We start from the raw sequence: 18,444 nt of genomic DNA on the forward strand, positions 1-18,444 counted from the left end.
TACTCCCAAGTGCTATTTGCAAATGGAAGAAGAAATTAGCTGCTAAAAATGTTACATTGGTTATGATCTGGAATCCTTCGACAGAGTAAAGCTGCCATGGGAACTGACTAGCTGATTTTTAAAGCTTGAAACAGGCCTTTTTCATATACATATACATATACATATACATATACATATACATATACATATACATATTTATATATAGCAGAGTGTTTTTTCTTTAATGTCAGGATGTTTGTTCAAAAATGCTATATAATTAGATAACAGCTTTCTCTGTCATTCCAGCTGTATTTTCTAAAGAGAATATACTGCAATTTTTTTTTATCCAATTTGGTACCTAAAGGGTTAATTAAAGAGAGGGCCTTCTATTTTTAGCTGTTACTATAGCCAGACTCTCATTCAGTCTAAAAACAGCCATGCCTTCTGCACCATTTTTAACCCTGCAAAGCTGAGACTCATGCCTATCCAAATTAAGGATAAGCTTAAATAGCCCATCCTCAGCCAAAACCATGGCAACCAGTACTCAGTACACGTCCTACATCTTGCCCGGTAGTCCTTAACATTCTTTTATCACAAGACAGGAAATCTGTTTTGTTTGGTTGTCATTTAAGGACAGCTTTACACTATAGAATGGCTAACCATTTGCTTTTATTTAGGGAAGAAATGGATTTATGATGGTGTGAGCTTTACAATTAGCTAAAGGCAGGAATAATCTTTATTATTTATTTACATATTTATATATTCACTGCCTCATTTCAAAAAGAGACCTGTAGTAACTCCCAAAACGTCCAAAAGGGGATACGGAGAACATGAGAAAATAATTGGAGTATGGGCTTTCTATAGTTATGACCATGAACACAACTGGTTTGGCAGTCAGGTTAAACAATAAAAAGAGGGGCGCCTGGGTGGCTCAGTCGCTTAAGTGTCCAACTCTTGATATCAGCTCAGGTTGTGATCTCACAGTTCATGAGGTCAAGCCCCACATCGGGCTCTGCACTGACAGCTCAGAGCCTGCTTGGGATTCCCTCTCTCCCCCTCTCTCTCTGCCCCTCCCCTGCTTGCTCTCTCTCTCTCTCCCTCTCAAAATAAATAAATAAACTTTAAAATAAACACACAAACAAATACAAAATAATAGATTCTGCACAGTGACACCACCCAAGTACCATTATCAAAATGGGAAATACAGGGGGCGCCTGGGAGTCTCAGTCAGTTAAGTGTCTCACTCTTGATTTCAGCTCAGGTCATGATCTCACCGTTCCTGTGTTCAAGCCCTGCATCAGGCTCTGCACTGACAGCGTGGATCCTCCTTGGGATTCTCTCTCTCGCCCTCTCTCTGTCCCTCCCCCACTTGTGCACTCACTTGCTCTCTCAAAAATAAATAAGTAAACATTTTTTTTTAAATGGGAAATACGGTCTTTATTTCCCTGAAAGACCTGAGAGGTCTTTATTTTTCTACCTTATTTCTAAATGAAAATAGCTTTGTGATTTTCTTCTGATAATAGCATCAGTACATGCTCAGGTAGACAATCCATGCATTTTAGAACGCTATAAAGAAGAGAGTAAAAATTAGCCTAAATGATGCAGAAGCAACTGTCGTGACCATGGTGACCATCTTCCCATCTCTTTGTGCACTTTCATAAATGTACATAAAATGAAGTGCTACCCTGCATGACGCTCTGGGACCTGCTTTTCCTATTCACTTCGTTGCGAAAATCTTTCCATACAAATTAATATAGAATTGTGATACACTCTATCAAATAGGTGTATCATCATTTTTTTAACTAAGTCCCTATTTAGGAATATTAAGAGTGTTTCTAGCATCTCACTATTACGAACAACACTACAGTGAAGATTCTTTTACGAACATATCTTTGTTTAATTGGTCAATTACTTCCACAGGATAAATTCCTAGATGTGAGATTGCTACACCAAACAGCATATATATTTAAGCTTGTGGTTCCTATCATCCAGAAAAGTTGAGCACACTGGAAAAGTTGAGCCAATCTATATACATGCTTGTTAAAGACGTGCATAAAGTTTCTCTACACCTTCACCAATATTTGGTATCTCGTTCTTTTTTATCTTTTTCTATCTAGTAGAAAAGATGTCATTATGTTTTGATGGGAGCAGCTCTTCTCCCATCAATTCATAACTCTAAGAAAAGGAGAATTATAATTAAATTGAATAAGATAGCTGAGCTACATGATTTTGAAAGGCTCTTCCAGTTTTAACATTCTATAATTCCAGTAGTGCAATTGCTAGATCGTAGAGCAGTTCTATTTTTAACTTTTTGGAAAACCTCCATACTGTTCCCCACAGTGGTGACACTAGTTTGCATTCTCACCAACAGTGCATGAGGGTTCCCCTTTCTCCACATCCTCACCAACACCTGATGTTTCCTGTGTTGTGAATTTTAGCCATTCTGACAGGTGTGAGGTGATGTCTCATTGTTGTTTTGACTTGTATTTCCCAGATGATGAGTGATGTTGAGCATCTTTTCATGTGTCTGTTGGCCATCTGGATGTCTTCTTTGGAATTCAAAGGAATACGTGTACCCTGATGTTTATAGCAGCATTATCAACAATAGCCAAATTATGGAAAGAGCCCAAATGTCCATCAACAAAAGAATGGATAAAGAAGACATGGTACATATCCACAATGGAATATTACTCAGCCATAAAAAAGAATGAGATATTGCCATTTGCAATGAAGTGATAGAGCTAGAGAGTATTATGCTAAGTGAAACAAGTTCAGTCAGTGAAAGACAAATACTATATGATTTCACTCACATGCAGAATTGAAGAAACAAAACAAACAATCATGGGAAAAAAAGAGACAGAGAAATCAAGAAACAGACTCTTAACTATAGAGAACAAACTGATGGTTACCAGAGGGGAGGAGGGTGTGGGGATGGGTTAAATAGATAGTGGGGATTAAGGAGGACACTTGTCGTGATAAGCACTAGGTGTTATTTGGAAGTATTGAATCACTAAATTGTACACCTGAAATTAAGATTACACTGTATGTTAACTAACTGGAATTTAAATAAAAACTAAAAAAAAAAAACTCTATAATTCTACAAAATGTCCCTAATTAATTTCTCTATCAAGCATCTATTATAAGCAAGATCCAAAGGGAAGAGAGGTTAACTGGGAGTCTCTAATGTGCATGAAAACAACCCTTTTAGATCACTGTTTATACTCATTTTATTTTTCTAAATTTTTTTAATGTTTATTTATTTTTGAGAGACAGAAAGACAGTGCTAGCAGAGGAGAGGCAGAGAGGGAGGGAGACACAGAATCTGAAGCAGGCTCCAGGCTCTGAACTATCAGCACAGAGCCCGATGCAGGGCTCGAACCCACAAACCACGAGACCATGACCCGAGCCGAAGTCAGACACTTAACCGACTGAGCCACCCAGGCACTCGTGTTTATGCTCATTTTATACAGGAAAAATATGGGGCTCAGAAGGGGTTAAATAAGAGCAGAATCAGAGTAGGTCAAACTGACAAGGTTTTTTTTCCCTATAGCATGCTGTCATTCAGCGGGATTCCTGTCCTTCAGGAACGTACAGTTACCCTAAGGCAGGGATGTGAGTTGCAGAGAGACAACACTCACATAAAAATCATTCAAGTCACATCTGATTTCTAAGGTCAGGCCCTTGTCTTCCTCCACCCACCCCTACCACCACAACTTTGTATCATTCCCTCGGCACTTAATACGGTATTTCCCATAGAGTAAATGCTCAAAGAATACTGTCCATGCTCCTCCCTATCTGCCTGACTACTTGACTGGGAGGGGTAAAACCTTCTCATTGTGGACAAGATGGTCCTACTCCTTGTACCGTTTTATAGTGGCCTGGAAGCTAGAAAGCAATTAGCCTCAGACTGGTCATACACCTACCTGGTAGGCCCTCCCTCAACCCAGCCTGACCAGGCTTGGAGCCAAGAGCCCAGAGAAACAGAGCGGGCTCCAGAGATAGAAAGACACTCAGTTCCAGGGCACAAGTGAGACGAATTGTTCCCTTTCATAGTTCTGCTTTTGAACCTTTCTATACAATCTTAAATATTATCGTATCTTACAGCTTCGACCTTTCATCTCTAGCTATTTGACATTTTAGAGTGTCTTTATACTTCATCAAGATTATTATCAGAAACAATCAACAAAACTAAAAGGCAACCTACTGAATCAGGGAAGATATTTGCAAATGACATATCTGATAAAGGGTTAGTGTCCAAAATAAATAAAGAACTTAGAAAATCCGACACCCCCCCCCAAAATCCCAAATAATCCAATTTAAAAATGGCAGAAGACATGAACAGACATTTCTCCAAAGAAGACATACAGATAGCCAACAGACACACTAAAAGATGCTCAACATCGCTCATTATCAGGGAAATACAAATCAAAACTGCAATGAGATATCACCTCATACCTGTCAGAATAGCCAAAATCAAAAACACACGAAACAACAGGTGTTAGCAAGAGTGTGGAGAAAAAGTAACTCTCAGGCACTGTTGGGGGGAATGCAAACTGGTGCAGTCACCGTGGAAAACTGTCTGGAGGTTCCTCAAAAAGTTAAAAATAGAACTACCTTATGATCCAGCAATCATATTACTGGATATTTACACAAAGAATACAAGAACACTAATTCGAAGGGATACATGTACCCCTGTTGCTTATAACAGCATTATCTACAACAGCCAAGATATGGAAGCAACCCAAGTGTCCATCGATCGGTGAATGGCTAAAGAAGATGTGGTGTATATATACAATGGAAAATTATGCAGGCATAAAAAAGAATGAAATCTTGCCATTTGCAATGACATGGGTGGAGCCAGAGAGTATAATGCTAAGCAAAAGAAGTCAGTCAGAGAAAGACAAATACCATATGCTTTCACTCATAAGGGAAATTTAAGAAACAAAACAAACGAGTGAAGGGGGGAAAAATAGGAGAGAGAGATTAGAGAGAGGGAGAGAGAGATACACTCACAAACCTAGAACCAGAATCTTAATTCTAGAGAACAAATTGATGGTGACCAGAGGGGAGGAGGATGAGAGGATGAATGAAAAAAGTGATAGGGGATCAAGGAGTTCATTTGTTATGATGAACACAGGGCGATATATGGAAGTGTTGAATCACTATATTTTATACCTGAAACTAATATTACACTGTATGTTAACTAACTGGAATTAAACTAAGAACTTAAAATAATACATACATACACAAATATTACAATTAAAAATATTTTAAAGAATATATCATCATTAGCATTATTGCTATCAATCACTAAACACGGATACTTCAAGTTTTTTATGGTTCAATGTTGTTGGGGTTTTTTTAATGTTTTTTTTATTTATTTTGAGAGACAGATAGAGAGGGAGAGAGCAGGGGAGGGGCAGAGAGAGGGAGAGAGAGAGAATCCCAAGCAGGCTCAATGCTGTCAGCACAGAGCCCATGTTGAGCTCAATTCCATGAACATGAGATCATGATCTTAGCCAGAATCAGGAATCAGATGCTTAACCAACTGAGCCACCCAGGTGCCCCAGTTCAATGTTGGTTTAAAATGGTGCTTCTCAACTACTACTATTCCAGCTTAGTAGAACTCAATTAGTTATTGAGTTCTGAGAGCCAGCATATGGTGTGGGCAAAAGCTCAGGACTCAAAAGTCACTAAATTCTGATTGGTTGTGGTCAAAGGGCCAGCACTTGGGGTCGACAGGTACAAATGTTGGTGTTCATGTGCATTCACAATGGTCTAGGATCTAGACTCCATGTAACCACTCTTGCAAAGAAATCATATAATGTGCATTATATATTTCACATAGGTCTTCAATTTGCTTTGTGTCAATATATGACAAGCTGTAATTCAACACTTTCTGTAGATGAAATATTCTCAAAAATAACAGCTGGAAAGATGTGTACATTTACACTGTAAAATTTATACAAACCTCATCTGATACATGAAGCTAGACTACATGTTTGTAATGACTAAGTATTTCAGGTGCTTTGGGCAAGTTAAGAAAATATTTTTTTTATATTCAAACAATACATCTTTATTATCTTATGTCACCACTGCAACTTTACATCTAATTTTATTACTTCATTATTAGATTACTAAAGTAGTGTTCTAACTACCCTTCTTGCCTCTGTATTTTTAAAATACCTCCAATGCCACTACCAACAAAAACAACAGCAGTAATAATAAAAACTGTTCATAATTACTGAGTGTTCATAAAGTGCCAGACACTTTTCTAAGTGTTTTATAAAGATCATCTAAGTTGTTCTGTACAATGGCCTTATATGGTAATATTCATATATCACTTTATAGGTGAAGGGATTGAGAAAGAGAGATAAAGTAAGTTATCCAAATCATCTACTTAATGGATGGATGACGATCCAGTTCCCTGAAAAAGGAATTGTCTCCCTAAGATACAGCAAGAAAATGTTTATTTTGATCAATGCCTATAGTTTTTCCAGGCTCTTAGATATGACAAGCCCTCCATTGGGGCCTAGCTCACTGTAAGACTAGCCTCTCTGTAGGAGAGACAATGGCCATGGGCGAGAACACTTGGGCCTACAATGGCAGCCCATTCTCAGGAAGAAGAGTGGGCCTATTGTATTTGCTGCAGTATAATCAGGCTCTTCTTTCTGATGTGCCATCTTTTTTTGTTTTCAAACAAATGTGTTCTTGCTCAACAACAAAGGGCCTGACAAGATGCCACAGACCTCACACTATCGAGCTACATAAAAGCAGGAGATGATGAATGTTAAGTGCATTCTGGCTTGGTTTGATTTAAAGAGATCACTTCCAAGAAACACTTGGAATCAGTACTTGAAGTATTAGAGATGTGCCCTGACAGCTGGGGTTTAGAGGAACAAGGGCAGCTTTGTTCTCTTTTACGTCCACTTGTTCCCATGCATTTGTTGTCAGGAACTGCTCGTGCACAAGGCACAGGAGAAGAGGACACAACAGAGAGCAAAGAAGTGGGAGATTTTCTCCAACCAATGCTGAGGCGGAGGGATTGGCTGGAGTCTGCTTTTAGTAGTTGCTGCTGGGATTCTGAGTGCTGAGTCCAGCCCGTCCATACAAATGACTTCATGTTTGGGCATCGACAGGCATGTGTACAACCAAACCCATAACCTCTTCTTCTCATGCACAAGGCTAGACTCTACTTCTCAGCCTCCCTTGAGAGTAGAGCTAATGGAATGTAAGCAGAGGTGATGTGGGCCACCTCTGCATCTGGTGCATTAGAATTTCCATGGTAATTCTCCTTTCTTCCCTCATCTGCCAGCTGGATATCCATGCCCAAGTACCCATGCAGCCATGTTTAAAGAATGATGGAGCCTCCATAGCCAGATCCTTGAATGATTATGTGAAGCTAAGCTCAGCAATACCAATACTCTCATGGACTGGAATTTATGAAAAGAAAATATAAACATCTATAGTATCAGGCTGCTGAAATGTGGGCAGGAGGTGGGGGAGGTTTGTTATAGCAGTTAGCATACTGTGACTTATATAGAGTATGCAAGAGCCCAGGGAAAGAATGGATGAGGCTCACTCTGAATGTGTTAGCTCTGACTGCCTTTCTGATCACCTTTCTTTTAGCCTCCTCACCTGTTTGCTGGGGAAAGATGAAGGAAAACACATTGGGTCATTACACACAAGCATGTTGGTATGACTTTGGAAAAGTCTCTATGAAGATAGTGAAGAACTTACATTCTTTTTTTTTTTTTTTTTTGGAGAGAGCGAAAGCATGTGCCACGGTGGGGAAGGGGCAGAGGGAGAAGGAGAGAGAGAATCTTAAGCAGGCTCTATGCCCAGCACAGAGCCTGACACGGGGCTTGTTCTCTCAACCCTGAGATCATAACCTGAGCTGAAATCAAGAACTGGATGCTTCACCAATTAAGCCACCCAAGTGCCCTGATAACTCACACTTTTGAGGAGAGAAATGCTATCCCAACCAACAAATGTTTATTGGACACATTCCCTAAAGAAATCATCTCGTTAGGTGCTGGGAATACAAAGATTCACCTCTACTTTGGAATTAAAACAAAGCAAAAAAGATAGTCCTATAAGCTTGAAAATTGGGGAAACAGGGGCGCCTGGGTGGCTCAGTCGGTTAAGCGTCCGACTTCAGCTCAGGTTACGATCTCGCGGTCCGTGAGTTTGAGCCCCGCGTCGGGCTCTGGGCTGATGGCTCGGAGCCTGGAGCCTGCTTCCGATTCTGTGTCTCCCTCTCTCTCTGCCCCTCCCCCGTTCATGCTCTGTCTCTCTCTCTGTCTCAAAAATAAATAAAACGTTAAAAAAATTAAAAAAAAAAAAGAAAAAGAAAATTGGGGAAACATGATTTAAAAGATAGTTGGGTAATGAAAAAAGACATGCTTTACAGTTAGACAGACCAGAGTTGAAACACTAGATATGACACTCATTAAAATTATGGAAAGTCACTTAATCACTTTGTGCCTCAGTATTTTCATCTTTGAAATGGGATAAAACCTACTAACCTGAGTAAAGTGGTTTTTTTTTCATTTTTTATTTGGAAATAATCTTTAACTTAGAAAAGAGTTGCAAGAATTCCCATCTACCCTTTCCCCAACTTCCCCTCAACGTCAATGATTTGCATGGCTATCATTTAATTATCAAAACTAGGAAATTAACATCGGTACAGAACAAATAGCTAAATGACAGACTGTATTAGAATTTCTCTGTTTTTTTCACTAATGTCCTTTCTCTGTTCCAGGATCCAATCCCAGGAGCCACATGTAGATCCTTCCATTTAGTTATCATGTCTCCTTAGTTACCTTTAGTCCAACACATTTACCTTGTTTTCCTTGCAGTTTATGACCTCACCACTTTGGAAGAGTAGTTGTAATATATCTTTCTAGAATGTCTCTCTCAATTTTAGTTTGTCTATGTTTTCTCCTGATTGGACCAAAGTTATAGATTCAAGGAAAAATATAGCATGAATTGCATTATTTCAGGAGGTACATGGTATTAACATGACTTACTACTGGTGATCACTTGGTGAAGGGGTATCCAAAAGATTTCCCCAGAGTAAAATTACTATTTTCCCCATTCAAATAGAAGTGAGTCATCCTTACGTATTCTTTGGTAAGGTGTATAGTCAGAACTTTTGCCCATCTAGAAAAATCAGGTTGTTTGTTTTCTTACTACTTAGTTTTAGGAGTTCTTTATATATTCCCTAGCTAAGAACATTATCAGATATGTGATTTGAAAATATTTTTTCCAAGTCTATGGCTTATCTTTTCACTGTCCTAAAAGTGTCTTTTACAGACCAAGTATTTTTAATTTTAACAAATTGGAATTCATCAAAATTTTTTCTTTTATGGGCTATGCTCTTGGTGTCATGCTTTGTCAAATCAGGCAAGTTTTCTCCTAGAGGTTTTCTAGCTTTGGGTTTTACACTTAAGTCTAGAATTCATTTTGAATTAATTTTTGTAAAATGTATGAGATAAATATTTAGTTCAGTTTTTTTTACAGATGGACATTCAGTTGTTCCAGCACCATTTGTTGAAGGGGCAATTCTTTCTACATTGAATTGCCTTTGTAACTTTACAAAAAAAGGCAGTGATTGTATTTGGATGAGTCTATTTCTGGACTCTCTCCTGTTGCATTTATCTGTGTTCTAAACTTTCACCAACACCATTTTGTCTTAACTACTGTGGCCTTATAGTAAGTCATGAAATAAGGTAACATGAGACCTCCCAACTTTTTCATTTGACAAAACCGTTTTAACTATTCCAGCTCCTTCCCTTCTCCATATAAATTTCAGGATCAGCTTGTTGAGATCAGAAAAGAAGCATAGGAGTGCCTGGGTGGCTCACTTGGTTAGGCATCCAACTCTTGATTTTGGCTTGGGTCATGGAGATCGAGCCCCGAGTGGGGCTCTGTACTGACAGCACAGAGACTGCTTGGGATTCTCTCTCTCTCCCTCTCTCTCTGCCCCTCTCCTGTGCGCTCTCTCTCTCTCTCTCTCCCTCTTTTTCTCTGTCTCTCAAAATAAATAAACTGAAAGAAAGCAAGCAAGCAAGCAAAAAATAGGGTCTTTTAAATTTTTTTAGTGTTTGAGAGAGAGAGAGAGAGAGCAAGTGGCAGAGTGGCAGAGAGAGAGAGGGAGACACAGAATCCGAAGCAGGCTCCAGGCTCTGAGCTGTCACCACAGAGCCTGATGCGAGGCTCGAACCCACGAGCAGCAAGATGGTGACCTGAGCTGAAATTGGATGCTTAACCATCTGAGCCACCCAGGTACCCCTGGATGCATCTCTTTTTAATGAGAGTCTACCTGCAAACGTATTATCCCACTTTACTTGTAGTATAAGCTTCTAACAGTATATCGCCAGCGCTTTTCAACCCTGCTGCACCTGAGAAGCACCAGAGGCGATGTGGAAAACAATACCAATGCCCAAGTTTAACCAAAAATAAATTTCATCAGAATCTGGGGTGAGGTTGGAGGTTGGGGGAGTGCAAAGAATCATATTTTTCAAAGCTTCCTAGGAGATTCTTAATAAGCCACCAGATTGGGTCACTAATCCCTAAAGATCATGGGTTATCACTTAGTGCTTATGTGTGAGGTACAGCCTGGGAACGAAAAGGCTTATGTCTGTCATGGAAAAGGCAAAGTACCTGAGCAGTGGTTATATCTGGTAGCAGTACCAGTGACTAAGCACCTATTGTCCTCATACATCTATGTCACCTGCCCACCCCCTGAAGGCTTTTGTGATTTCTAGTTTAGACTGTAACCATTGGAAGACATTGAACTATGGTATATGGGATGTGTAAAAACATGTTTAATGGAAATGGGTAAAAGAAATCAATTTCTTATAGGTTTGATATAACATGTCTCAGTCCAATCCATCAGGGAAGCACCAAGCAGAGTAATTTACTTCCTCACCCTGAAACTCTTCAATTTTTATAGATGGTAATGTCAACAATCCGAGAGTCTGAATGTGATTTAAGACCATGAATAATTTTCTAAGAACAAAATATCGGTGAAATCACTGACACTAGGTCTGCCATTTCCATAAGCAGCTTGATAGCAGAAGTCCTACAATAACTCCAAAGTTTAGAGGCTTAGCCTTTGTTAGAACACTAGGAAAAACCTATCTTTAAAATACCCAGTTTTTCATAGAAAAAGTACTAGAAACAACATTTGTTGCATTTTGACTCTCTTATTTTAAATGTTAGGAAGCTGAGAGCTGCCTGGGTGGCTCAGTCAGTTAAGCATTCAACTTCGACTCAGGTCATGATCTCATAGTCCATGAGTTCAAGCCTCATGTGGGCTCTGGACTGACAGCTCTGAGCCTGGAGCCTGGCTTCGGATTCTGCGTCTCCCTCTCTCTCTCTGCCTCTCCCCCGCTCGTGCTCTGTCTCTCTTTCTCAAAAATAAACATACATACATACATACATACATACATACATAAAATGTTAGGAAATCTAGGCTCAGAGATGTGCTTTGTTCAAGGCCACACAACTAGCCAAGACCACACAGCCCAAAGGTTCTGATCTCATAAAGTCTTAATTCTACAATGCTTCCATGCTCTTGTAAAATGTATGCAACATTAGGGATGTGCCCATAAAGGAGGGAGAGTGCCCTTCTTTTTCCCTTTCCTCCTTTCATCACTAGAATGTGGATGTAATGGCAGGACCTGGAACAGCCATCTCAGACCATGACGTGGTCCTGGGAATGAGGCAATGCTCAGTATGGTGACAGGCGAGATGGAGCACGAGTGACACTGTGGGGATTTGTACCAATCCTGGAATAGACCCCGTAGACACTAATCCTGGAGTCAGATATTCACAAAAGAGAATACTAAACTTTTGTGTTTTCTATTATTCACTGTTATACATAATCCTAACCAATCATAGTTAGGATTTTTATAGTCTCCAAACTAAGCTATGTAAATGGATCCTCCTAAAAGTAACTTTACTGCCACTTGGAAAAGTCAATGGAGCATAGCATTCTATTGTACACATTAACAAGAATTTTGTTACATGGGAATCCTTCTTGTGAGGGAAGATGAGAAACGTTTTGATTCCATATGGCCCAACCAAAACCTGGGAGTGCAATTATTATTTAAGGGAAAATAGATATTGGGAGCAAGTAGTAGCCTCCAGTATAAATTGTGAGAGAATCTTTTGTTTGTTATATATAAATGAAAAACAACATTCTCAATTGTCTGGAAAGCAAGATTTTTTTTTTTAAATGACCATGCTAGGAGTTAATGGTGATGTTCCTTATTTTTATTTATTTGCTTTTTGAGAGAGAGAGAGAGAGCACGTGCACATGCTTGTGAACTGGGGAGGAGCAGGGGAGAGAAAGAGAGAATATGAAGCAGGCTCCACGCCCGGCACAGAGCCCAAGGCAGGGCTCGATCTCACAAATGAGAGATTGTCAACTAAGCCTAAATCAAGAGGCGGACACTTAACCAACTGAGCCACCCAGACGCCCTGGTGATGTTCCTTTTTGGAACAGGATGGTGTTAAGTGTTCAGTGGGATGGATTTTTTCCCCTGGGCTCCCTGAATTGTAATCAAGATAAAAAATCAGAACAAAAAGAGATGGGTACTTGCATTGTTATTTCTGAGAAATGCTTGTCTTGGAGACAGTCATTGAGAGACAACATCTCATTCCGCCGTATTAGTTTCCCAGGACTGCTGTAACAAATTCTGGGTAGTCTAAAACAACAAAAGTTTATTCTCTGACAGCTCTGGAGGCCTGAGTCTGAAATCAGTATCACTGGGCCAAAATCAAGATGGCAGCAGGGTCTCACTCCCTCTGGAGGTTCTAGGGGACAATCCATTCCTTGCTTCTTCTGGCTTTGGTGGTGCTGACGATCTCTTGCCTTGTGGACCACATGCTCCGATCTCTGCCTCTATCTTCACATTGTCTTCTCTTCCATCTGTGTGGCCTTCCTCCACTTCCCTCTTACAAGGACACTTGTGATTGTATTTAGGACCCACTCACATCATCCACGATCACCATCTCATCTCAAGATCCTTCATTTAACCACCTCTGCAGATACCCCTTTTCCTTATAAAATAACATTTGTAGAATCCAGGGACTAGGTCCTGATCTCTTTGGATGGCCATTATTCAGTGAACTACATCCACCCAAAAGAAAATGTGAAGATGATTGGAAAAAAAAAAAAAAGAAAGAAGTCATCACCTTTTGGTGGAATCATCACCTCTTCTTATAAGAAGCCATTTCCTGCCTCTCTTCTCTGTCATCAGGAAGAAAGTTGCATCCTTTCTTGGAAACCAAGGGAGGAAGATGCCAAGAAGATCATTCATTGGTGGATTCACAGGTGCCTACAGAAAGGGGAATTCTGATTCCACTCCCTGGTTACATACATGTCTATGTTAGCCAGTACATCTGCTCACTTGCCCCTGTGATCCAGGCAGAAGGGAATGAATTAAGGAGACAGCGCAGGGTGGAAAATGTGAAAATGTGAGTGGTACCTTGTCTACCTAATCTCTTTTTTTTTTTACTCTGAGGAAGCACGGATACCATTATACTAAGCAGGTGATTTCCAAATTCCAGTCTTTTACATGTCACCTATGTGTCTTTTGCCACATTGTTACACCAGCAAACACTATTGTTTCCTTTGTAGTTTTCCTTTGAGTTTACTCACTTTTTACATTAAACATTTTTAAAAGAAAAACTATACCTCAGTTATAATTGGAAGAATAGTAGTAAGTGTCATAAGCAAGCACCACAAAGACAAAGAAGGATGCCTCAAATACTATGGCCTGAAACTGAACTTCAGCCTTTGTTAAAAATGGAAGATTAGCTAAGATGACAGGTGTTAAAGCCATAGTAGGATCACACTGAGACCTTCTGCTTGATGTAATTAGGAGTGAAAGAATGGCAAAGGGAATAACTTTCTCATGGGGTAATCCAAAGTTATTCAATGCTGTGACTGAGAAATAAAGTATGAAACGCCAGAACCTCAAAGGAGAGGAAGGCTATTCCAGAATAGAAAGATACCGCCAGTTCATACCTGCCTCCACCATCTTGCTAGCAGCTTTTATAACTACTTAGGAATTTACATTGGAAAAGGAGGTGTTAAAAGATGTCCTAGAATTGTAGAGCATGAAATGCTACAAATGTGTCCATTAGGATTCTTCCCTTGCATGTGAGAGTGAAGAATTTATTGGCTCCTAGAACTGGGAGGTCAGGTTCAAATGCTTCCACCAGAGCTGTATTGGGGGAGCTCAAATAATGTCTTCAGGATGTTTCCTTCTGTCTTCCTCCCTCTTCTCTCTCTCCCCCCTCCTCCTCTCTCTCTCTCTGTTTCCCCTTATCTGTTGTACCTGTGCTTTCCACAGAGAGTAAGAGAGCAGTCAGCAGCATAGGCCTCTATCTCCCAGCTCAGCAAACCCAGCAGAAAGAGTCAGTGCTAATAGCTGTAGAAGCTAGGTCCCAGAGAGGATGCTGATAGGACCGGATGCTGACTAGATTTCTGTGCCCATCTTTGAATCAATCCCCATAGCCAGCTGGCTGGACACATTCTGGCCAGGCCAGAGTCACACTCCCCTTTCCTGTGATAAAGGAGGGGCAGGAGAAGAGGGGACTGAGAAGGAGGAAAAATGGAGACTATCACCCAAAGGACAAGGGATGTATTTCCTGAAGGAAGAAAAGAGAAAGGATGCTGGGCAGACAAAAATAACAGGTGTTCACAACAAACGCCTTCTCTTTGCCAGTCGTACGCAATTTGAAAAGAACCCAAAAGCTTACTTAATGGTAATGATGTTTAAAAATACAAGGAGTAAATGTATGTTGAATGGCTACTGTCACCAGGAAAGTGGACCCTGTCAATGCCACTTCCTTGCTCGCCAATCCCAACTGCAACAGTGAGTGCCTGCACCTTATTGCCTAGAGCTTTCTCTGAACACGGAAGCCCACTTTACCTGCCCTTCAGGAATTACCCCCCACCCCGCCTCCAGCAGCCCTTAAACATGGTCTGACAGCAGGGTGGTGGATAAATAGCCCAGCTCCCCACCCTTGGGTAGGGTAACTCTGTGGTGTTCTGTTTCCCAGAGTTCTCTGGAGGGACTGAGCTCCAGTTATGCACTAGATAGAACCCTTTACAGCTTCCTTCCCTTCTCTGTCTCACTTATGTCCCCCTTATTGGTGTTTACTGGGATGACCTCCTAAACAAATGACTTGTACTTGAATCCTTGTCCCAGGGTCAGCTTCTGGGAAACCCAAACTATGGCAGCCAGGCAGGCACTTTGGTAAGCTATTTATTCATATTACCTCTGATCATACTCACAACAATCACATAAAGTAGACACTATTATTATGCTCTGCTATCTTACACATGAAGAAATAGAGTCTTTGGTCAAGGTCACACAGCTAGGAAACAGCAAAGCCAGGATTCACAAGCAAGTGGATTCCAACACACACTTAATGGTTATTCTATGTTACCTGCCACTTTACAATATCTCTATAAATGCCCAGCTTCCAGGGTCACTGTAAATGAACTAGAGAGAATATGGTTGTGTGTTGTAGAATCCGAAAGGAAAATGTCAGCTGAAGAGTCGTGGGTCTTGCGCATAGTAGGTGCTCATTAATGAGTTGGAATAACTCATTAATAAATTAAGGATTGAAATAACAGGTGACAGTTTTTAGTTTACAGGAAGTTATTAGTGTTGTTCTTTTCTTCACCCTTGAAAAAGAGAAGCTGCCCCTTCTCAGAAATAATTCTCTGATATAGTTTCCTGGGGCACCAGGGGGCTGAGCCGGTTAAGCATCCAACTCTTGATTTCAACTCGGGTCATGATCTCATGGTTTGTTAGATCGAGCCCCGTGTGGGACTCTGTGCTGACAGCACAGGAGCCTGCTTGGGATTCTCTCTCTCTGTCCCTCCCCTGCTTGCATGCTCTCTCTCTCAAAATAAATAAATAAATATAAAATAAAATAAAATAAAATAAAATAAAATAAAATAAAATAAAATAAAATAAAATAAAATAAAACAAAACAAAACAAAACAAAACAAAATAAATAAAATGTTCCTAAACTCAATGTCAATGACGGTCTTTCTGGATTACGGCAAAGTAATCATCTTCGAGGTAGGAGAAAAACTGGGCTCAACTGAGCTCTATTTCATTTTGGAAGAATAATATATGTTAGCCTTTTAGAAAAAGATATGACTCTAAAATATACATACACTTATCTTAGACAGCTTAGATACAGGTTTGCCTAAGAGAAAGGACTGAAGCAAAGTCTCATTTACCCTTCCCATTTTATATGTCCATGATTGCACATGAAAAAGATTTTTCCATTATTTTAGGTAGCACGTGCATAAAAGTGCAAACAGGCATAATGAAATGTCACTGAAATAATTGTCTAGCTGCCTATTTCTTGACTTAGTGGAATGAGCATTAAATCAAGAGTCAGAAAGCTGAGTTGTATAGGCTAATTATTTATCTTCTCTGTGCTCCAGTAGGTTTTTCTACAAGATGGATATTTTGGTTTAGGAATCACTGGCATCCTTCTAGCCCCCAAATTTTCTGAGGTGCAAAAAGAAATATTTGTTCCCTGTGAGGCTCATTTAAAAAGGAAATTAAGGGGGCACCTGGGTGACTCAGTCAGTTAAGTGTCCGTCTTCGGCTCAGGTCACAATCTCGCGGTCCGTGAGTTTGAACCCCGCGTCGGGCTCCATGCTGACAGCTCAGAGCCTGGAGCCTGTTTCGGATTCTGTGTCTCCCTCTCCCTCTCACCCTCCCCTGTTCATGCTCTGTCTCTCTCTGTCTCAAAAATAAATAAAACGTTAAAAAAAAATTTTTTTTTAATGAAATGAAATAAAATAAAAAGGAAATTAAGAAGGCTCAGAGAATCAGTCTCTTATTTGTCTGTTTATCATATATAAACATCCACTCCACATGTTATAAATGACACAGAGGAAGTCTTTCTGTGCCCGGAGCACAACCAAAATTTCTAGACTGTGTCCTCACTGTGGGAAATGCCTCCTGAATGGCTGCCCTCAGACCTCTGGTGACATCCAAGATCATTAAAAAGAGAACCAAGGGGCCCCTGGGTGGCTCTGTTGGTTAAGCGACCAAATCTTGATTTTGGCTCAGGTCATGATCTCACAGTTTTGTAAGTTTGAGCCCCCTTGTCAGGCTCCCCTCTCACAGTGCTGGCCTGTTTGGGATTCTCTCTCTCCCTCTCTCTCTGCCCCTCCCCCACTCACGCTGCCTCTGCCTCTCTCAAAATAAATAAATAACTTAAAAAAAAAAAAAAAAAGACGGAGAGAGGGAGAACCAAGAGGGGCACCTGGGTGGTTCAGTCAGTTAAGTGCCAGAGTTTGGCTCAGGTCATGATCTCGTGGTTCGTGGGTTCGAGCCCCACATTGGGCTCTGCACTGACAGTATGGAGCCTGCTTGGGATTCTCTCTCTCTCTCTCTCTCTCTCTCTCTCTTTCTCTGCCCTTTCTCCACTTGCATTCTCTCTTTCTCTCTTTCACTCTCTCTCCCTCTCTCAAAAAGAAAAAAAAAAAAAAAGACAGCTAAGAAGTTCATCTGGCACCAGTCAAACCAATATGTCAAAATTAAGCACAACTGGCAGAGACCCAGAGGCACTGACGATAGGGTGGGCAGAAGATTCAAGGGCCAGATCTCGATGCCCAACACCGGTTACTGGAGCAACAGGAAAACAAAGCACATGCTGCCCAGTGGCTTCCGGAAGTTCCTAGTCCACAAGGTCAAGGAGCTTGAAGTGTCGTGTGTGCAAAAAATCTTACTGGGCAGAGATTACTCCCAACGTCTCCTCCAAGAACCGCAAAGCTGCTGCAGAAAGAGCAGTGCCACTGGCCGTCAGAGGCACCCATCCTGAAGCCAGGCTGCGCAGCGAAGAAAATGAATAGACAGTTTATGTGCCTGTCATATTTGTGTTAATAGAGCCATAAAACTAAAAAGAAAAGAAAGCATTGTCTCTATTTGACCACTTTTGATTTATAAAAGGGCAATTTTGGGTCATTCGGCCTAATAATTTAAAGTGTTTGGGGAGTATATTGCAGGCAGATACCCTAAAAGACAAAGTATGACGGGAGAGGAGGTTGAATCCCTAAGGAAAACTAGATAGGGCACAAATAAAGTATGGTTTTCATCGGTGGCTTAACAAAACCTAGTTGTTGTTTTAATTGATTCGTGTGTGGTAGTTTGTGAATCACAGACGCACTTCTAAGAGCTTCACTGCAACTTTCCAAAATCCATTAATTGTTAAAACTCCGAACCCTGCTTTTTAAGTGAAACAAATATGACCAGGATAGACTGACAACTTGGTTATGTCCTTTGCTTTGCTTTGTTTTTAACGGTGAAGCCACTTGTAAACAGGGAATACGTTAGGCGGAGATTATCAAGCCTTTCGGCCAAGCATTGCCCCAATGTATTGTGGCAACTGATTGGCAGTGGAGAA

General features: G+C 40.5%; 1 protein-coding gene across 1 annotated transcript; it reads left to right on the forward strand.

The window, feature by feature from the left end:
- The first annotated feature begins 17,001 nt into the window (after nt 1–17,001).
- LOC115517269 (60S ribosomal protein L32-like) lies at nt 17,002–17,944 on the forward strand. The gene is given in 3 exon segments (XM_030320358.1): nt 17,002–17,065; nt 17,537–17,747; nt 17,749–17,944. Coding segments are annotated over 3 exon segments (420 nt in total). The 3' UTR covers nt 17,894–17,944.
- Nucleotides 17,945–18,444: the final 500 nt, after the last annotated feature.

The sequence above is a fragment of the Lynx canadensis genome, chromosome B3 (assembly GCF_007474595.2).
Source record: "Lynx canadensis isolate LIC74 chromosome B3, mLynCan4.pri.v2, whole genome shotgun sequence".
In the NCBI taxonomy this organism is placed as follows: domain Eukaryota; kingdom Metazoa; phylum Chordata; class Mammalia; order Carnivora; family Felidae; genus Lynx; species Lynx canadensis.